The following is a 6,801-nucleotide window of genomic DNA, read 5'->3' on the forward strand; positions in this document are numbered from 1 at the left end:
AGGTGGATGGGGGGGGGGGTCCCTGACCTTCTCCCCCCACTTCACCCCCCCACCCCCCCCTTTCCAGACGACGTCTCGGTCCTGCTCCAGGAGATCATCACCGAGGCCCGAAACCTCAGCAACGCCGAGATGTGAGTGGGGGGTGACCCCCAAAATTGGGGATGGGGGTAGGGAGGGGGGGACAATGACACACCTGGGGACCCCCCCACCCCGTGCCGTGGGTGCCATGGGGGGTGGTGACCTCTCTTGCAGATGCTCCGTGTTCCTGCTGGACCGGCTCAGCCACGAGCTGGTGGCCAAGGTGTTCGATGGTGGCGTGGTGGACGATGAGGTGAGCATGGGGACGAGGGGGCCTGAATTTGGGGTTTTTTGGGGGGTGGGGGGTGGTGCGTGTCACACCCTGGTGACACATCTCCACCCCGACCTCCCTCCTTGATGGCAGAGCTACGAGATCCGCATCCCAGCCGACCAGGGCATCGCTGGCCACGTGGCCACCACCGGCAAGATCTTGAACATCAAGGACGCCTACTCCCACCCGCTCTTCTACCGGGGGGTGGACGACAGCACCGGCTTCCGCACCCGCAACATCCTCTGCTTCCCCATCAAGAACGAGAGCCAGGGTGAGGGGACACCGGGTTGTCACCCGCCACCCGTGGCCACGGTGTGTGTCCCCTCCACCGCCAAAACGTGGAGGTGGCACCCAGGTCCCCAAAACTGGTGTCCTTCCATCAGCTGCGCAAGGGCATCGTGGTGTCCCCTCGGCACGTGGGCATGATGGTGCTCCTGGTGCTTGGGGATCATCCTGTCCCCAGCAGATGGGCACCCTTCTGGCCCCACACATGGGCACAGCCCTGTCCCCACATGGGCACCATCTTGTCCCCAGATCTGGGCACCTCCTGTCCCCACATGGGCACCATCCTGTCCCCAGCAGATAGGAACCATCCTGTCCCCACATGGGCACCATCCTGTCCCCAACATATGGGCACAGCCCTGTCTCCACATGGGCACAGCGGTGTCCCCCAACATCTGGGCACCATCCAGGCACCATTCTGTCCCCACCACATGGGCACAGCCCTGTCCCCACATGGGCACCATCCTGTCCCCAACACGTGGGCACAGCCCTGTCCCCACATGGGCACCATCCTGTCCCCAACACACAGACACAGCCCTGTCCCCACATGGGCACCATCCTGTCCCCAATATATGGGTACAGCTCTGTCCCCATGTGGGCACCCTCCTGTCCCCAGAACGTGGCCACGATCCTGTCCCCCACTACATGGGCACAGTGGTGTCCCCCCCAATGTGGGCACCATCCTGTCCCCAATACATGGGCACAGCCCTATCCCCACATGGGCACCATCTTGTCCCCAGCATCCAGGCACCATCCTGTTCCCAAATGGGCACCATCCTGTTCCCAACACATGGGCACAGCCCTGTCCCCATGTGGGCACCATCCTGTCCCCAGTATTCGGGCACCATCCTGTCCCCAACACATGGGCACAGCCCTGTCCCCAACCACATGGGCACCATCCTGCCCCCCACTACATGGGCACAGTGGTGTCCCCCACCATCTGGGCACCCTTCTGTCCCCAACACACGGGCACAGCCCTGTCCCCACATGGGCACAGCGGTGTCCCCCACCATCTGGGCACCATCCTGTCCCCAACACATGGGCACAGCCTTGTCTCCACATGGGCACAGTGGTGTCCCCCAACATCTGGGCACCATCCAGGCACCTTTCTGTCCCCAACACATGGGGACAGCCCTGTCCCCACATGGGCACCATCCTGTCCCCACATGGGCACCATCCTGTCCTCAGCATCTGGGCACCATCCTGTCCCTAACACGTGGGCACAGCCCTGTCCCCATGTGGGCACCGTCTTGGCCCCACACATGGGCACAGACCTGTCCCCACATGGGCACCATCCTGTCCCCAGCATCCAGGCACCATCCTGTTCCCAGATCTGGGCATCATCCTGTCCCCAACATCTGGGCACCATCTTGTCCCCATGTGGGCACCGTCCTGTCCCCACGTGGGCACCATCCTGTCCCCAGCATCCAGGCACCATCTTGTCCCCAGCATCTGGGCACCATCCTGTCCCCCACTACATGGGCACAGTGGTGTCCCCCACCATCTGGGCACCCTTCTGTCCCCAACACATGGGCACCATCCTGTCCCCCACTACATGGGCACAGCGGTGTCCCCCACCATCTGGGCACCCTCCTGTCCCCAACACATGGGCATAGCCCTGTCCCCACATGGGCACCATCCTGTCCCTAGCATCCAGGCACCATCTTGTCCCCAACACATGGGCACGATCCTGTTCCCACCATCTGGGCACCATCCTGTCCCCCAACATACGGGCACAGCCCTGTCTCCACATGGGCACAGCGGTGTCCCCCAACATCTGGGCACCATCCAGGTATATGGGTACAGCTCTGTCCCCATGTGGGCACCCTCCTGTCCCCAGAACGTGGCCACGATCCTGTCCCCCACTACATGGGCACAGTGGTGTCCCCCCCAATGTGGGCACCATCCTGTCCCCAACACACAGACACAGCCCTGTCCCCACATGGGCACCATCCTGTCCCCAGCAGATAGGAACCATCCTGTCCCCACATGGGCACCATCCTGTCCCCAACAGATAGGAACCATCCTGTCCCCACATGGGCACCATCCTGTCCCCAACACACAGACACAGCCCTGTCCCCACATGGGCACCATCCTGTCCCCAGCAGATAGGAACCATCCTGTCCCCACATGGGCACCATCCTGTCCCCAACAGATAGGAACCATCCTGTCCCCACATGGGCACCATCCTGTCCCCAACATATGGGCACAGCCCTGTCTCCACATGGGCACAGCGGTGTCCCCCAACATCTGGGCACCATCCAGGCACCATTCTGTCCCCACCACATGGGCACAGCCCTGTCCCCACATGGGCACCATCCTGTCCCCAGAACGTGGCCATGATCTTGTCCCCCACTACATGGGCACAGTGGTGTCCCCCACAATGTGGGCACCATCCTGTCCCCAATACATGGGCACAGCCCTATCCCCACATGGGCACCATCCTGTCCCCAGAACGTGGCCATGATCTTGTCCCCCACTACATGGGCACAGTGGTGTCCCCCACAATGTGGGCACCATCCTGTCCCCAGTATTCGGGCACCATCCTGTCCCCAACACATGGGCACAGCCCTGTCCCCAACCACATGGGCACCATCCTGCCCCCCACTACATGGGCACAGTGGTGTCCCCCACCATCTGGGCACCCTTCTGTCCCCAACACACGGGCACAGCCCTGTCCCCACATGGGCACAGCGGTGTCCCCCACCATCTGGGCACCATCCTGTCCCCAACACATGGGCACAGCCTTGTCTCCACATGGGCACAGTGGTGTCCCCCAACATCTGGGCACCATCCAGGCACCTTTCTGTCCCCAACACATGGGGACAGCCCTGTCCCCACATGGGCACCATCCTGTCCCCACATGGGCACCATCCTGTCCTCAGCATCTGGGCACCATCCTGTCCCTAACACGTGGGCACAGCCCTGTCCCCATGTGGGCACCGTCTTGGCCCCACACATGGGCACAGACCTGTCCCCACATGGGCACAGCGGTGTCCCCCACCATCTGGGCACCCTTCTGTCCCCAACACACGGGCACAGCCCTGTCCCCACATGGGCACAGCGGTGTCCCCCACCATCTGGGCACCATCCTGTCCCCAACACATGGGCACAGCCTTGTCTCCACATGGGCACAGTGGTGTCCCCCAACATCTGGGCACCATCCAGGCACCTTTCTGTCCCCAACACATGGGGACAGCCCTCACACGGGCACATCCCTGTCCCCATGTGGGCACCATCCTGTTCCCAGATCTGGGCACCATCCTGTCCCCAATACATGGGCACCATCCTGTCCCCCACTACATGGGCACAGCGGTGTCCCCCACCATCTGGGCACCCTCCTGTCCCCAACACATGGGCATAGCCCTGTCCCCACATGGGCACCATCCTGTCCCCAGCATCCAGGCACCATCCTGTTCCCAGATCTGGGCATCATCCTGTCCCCAACATCTGGGCACCATCTTGTCCCCATGTGGGCACCGTCCTGTCCCCACGTGGGCACCATCCTGTCCCCATGTGGGCACCATCCTGTCTCCAGCATCCAGGCACCATCTTGTCCCCAGAACGTGGCCACGATCCTGTCCCCCACTACATGCACCATCTGGGCACCCTTCTGTCCCCAACACATGGGCACCATCCTGTCCCCCACTACATGGGCACAGCGGTGTCCCCCACCATCTGGGCACCCTCCTGTCCCCAACACATGGGCATAGCCCTGTCCCCACATGGGCACCATCCTGTCCCTAGCATCCAGGCACCATCTTGTCCCCAACACATGGGCACGATCCTGTTCCCACCATCTGGGCACCATCCTGTCCCCCAACATACGGGCACAGCCCTGTCTCCACATGGGGACAGCAGTGTCCCCCAACATCTGGGCACTGTCCGGGCACCATCCTGTCCCCAACACACAGCACAGCCCTGTCCCCACATGGGCACCATCCTGTCCCCAACACATGGGCATGATCCTGTCCCCACCATCTGGGCACCATCCTGTCCCCAAAACCTGTCCCCAATCCTGTCCCTGCCATATGGGGACGCTCCTGTCCCCAGCGCACGGGCCTGATCCTGCCCCCTGTCCCCCCTCTGCTCCCTCCCAGAGGTCATTGGGGTGGCGGAGCTGGTCAACAAGATCAACGGCCCCTGGTTCAGCAAGTTCGACGAGGACCTGGCCACCGCCTTCTCCATCTACTGCGGCATCAGCATCGCCCATGTATGTCCCCAGGGGGTCCCCAACCCTGGGAGGGGGACGAATGTGAGGGGGACCCCACTGCTTTGCCCCAGAGCTGGTCACAGCGCAGAGGGATGGGGGGACGTGTGTGTGTGGTCTCCGTTCCTTGGGGACAAGGGTGGTGGGGATGGGATGGGATGGGATGGGATGGGGCTGGGATGTAATAGGATGGGGATGCAGGTGGGGATGGGATGGGATGGGGATGGGATTGGGATTGGGATTGGGATTGGAATGGGGATGGGATGGGGATGTGATGAGGATGGGGTTGGGATTGGATGGGCTGGGGTGGAGGTGTCACCATCCTGTCCCCACATGGGCACCATCCTGTCCTCAGCATCCAGGCACCATCCTGTCCCCAAATGGGCACCATCCTGTCCCCAACATCTGGGCACAATCCTGTCCCTGCCATATGGGGACGCTCCTGTCCCCAGCACATGGTCCTGATCCTGCCCCCTGTCCCCCCTCTGCTCCCTCCCAGAGGTCATTGGGGTGGCGGAGCTGGTCAACAAGATCAACGGCCCCTGGTTCAGCAAGTTCGACGAGGACCTGGCCACCGCCTTCTCCATCTACTGCGGCATCAGCATCGCCCATGTATGTCCCCAGGGGGTCCCCAACCCTGGGAGGGGGACGAATGTGAGGGGGACCCCACTGCTTTGCCCCAGAGCTGGTCACAGCGCAGTGGGATGGGGGGACGTGTGTGTGTGGTCTCCGTTCCTTGGGGACAAGGGTGGTGGGGATGGGATGGGAACAGGCACCATCCTGTCCCCAAATGGGCACCATCCTGTCCCCAACATCTGGGCACAATCCTGTCCCTGCCATATGGGGACGCTCCTGTCCCCAGCACATGGTCCTGATCCTGCCCCCTGTCCCCCCTCTGCTCCCTCCCAGAGGTCATTGGGGTGGCGGAGCTGGTCAACAAGATCAACGGCCCCTGGTTCAGCAAGTTCGACGAGGACCTGGCCACCGCCTTCTCCATCTACTGCGGCATCAGCATCGCCCATGTATGTCCCCAGGGGGTCCCCAACCCTGGGAGGGGGACGAATGTGAGGGGGACCCCACTGCTTTGCCCCAGAGCTGGTCACAGCGCAGTGGGATGGGGGGACGTGTGTGTGTGGTCTCCGTTCCTTGGGGACAAGGGTGGTGGGGATGGGATGGGGATAGAGATGGAGATGGAGATGGGATGGGATGGGATGCCAAAGGGATGGGGAGGGGATGGGATGGGGATGGGATGAGATTGGGATTGGGATGGGGATGATGATGGGGACGGGATGAGATTGGGATGGGGATGGGATGGGATGGGAAGGGATGGGATGGGATGGGGATGGAGATGGAGATGGGATGGGATGGGATGCCAAAGGGATGGGGAGGGGATGGGATGGGGATGGGATGAGATTGGGATTGGGATGGGGATGATGATGGGGACGGGATGAGATTGGGATGGGGATGGGATGGGATGGGAAGGGATGGGATGGGATGGGGATGGAGATGGAGATGGGATGGGATGGGATGCCAAAGGGATGGGGAGGGGATGGGATGGGGATGGGATTGGGATGGGGATGGGGATGGAATTGGGATGGGGATGGGATGGGATTGAGATGGGGATGGGATGGGGATGTGATGAGGATAGGGGTGGGGTTGGGATGGGATGGAGATGGAGATGAGGATGGGATGAGGATGATGATGGGGATGGGTTGGGATTGGGATTGGAATGGGGATGGGGATGAGGATGGGATGAGGATGATGATGGGGATGGGTTGGGATTGGGATTGGAATGGGGATGGGGATGAGGATGGGATGAGGATGATGATGGGGATGGGATAGGATTGGGATGAGGATGATGATGGGGATGGGATTGGGATGAGGATGATGATGGGGATGGGATTGGGATGGGATGGAGATGAGGATGGGATGAGGATAATGATGGGGATGGGATGGGATT

At 61.9% G+C, this 6,801-nt stretch overlaps 1 protein-coding gene across 1 annotated transcript in view; it reads left to right on the plus strand.

The window, feature by feature from the left end:
• Positions 1-6,801, plus strand: part of PDE2A (phosphodiesterase 2A) — a 24,164-nt gene that overhangs the window by 13,661 nt on the left and 3,702 nt on the right. Inside the window, exons 8-11 of the mRNA XM_014961680.1 lie at positions 68-131; positions 253-331; positions 443-620; positions 4,732-4,844. Of these exons, the coding sequence (XP_014817166.1) occupies positions 68-131; positions 253-331; positions 443-620; positions 4,732-4,844 (434 nt within the window). The remainder of the gene's footprint in view (positions 1-67; positions 132-252; positions 332-442; positions 621-4,731; positions 4,845-6,801) is intronic.

Source organism: Calidris pugnax, unplaced genomic scaffold (assembly GCF_001431845.1).
Source record: "Calidris pugnax isolate Ruff unplaced genomic scaffold, ASM143184v1 scaffold773, whole genome shotgun sequence".
Lineage (NCBI taxonomy): Eukaryota > Metazoa > Chordata > Aves > Charadriiformes > Scolopacidae > Calidris > Calidris pugnax.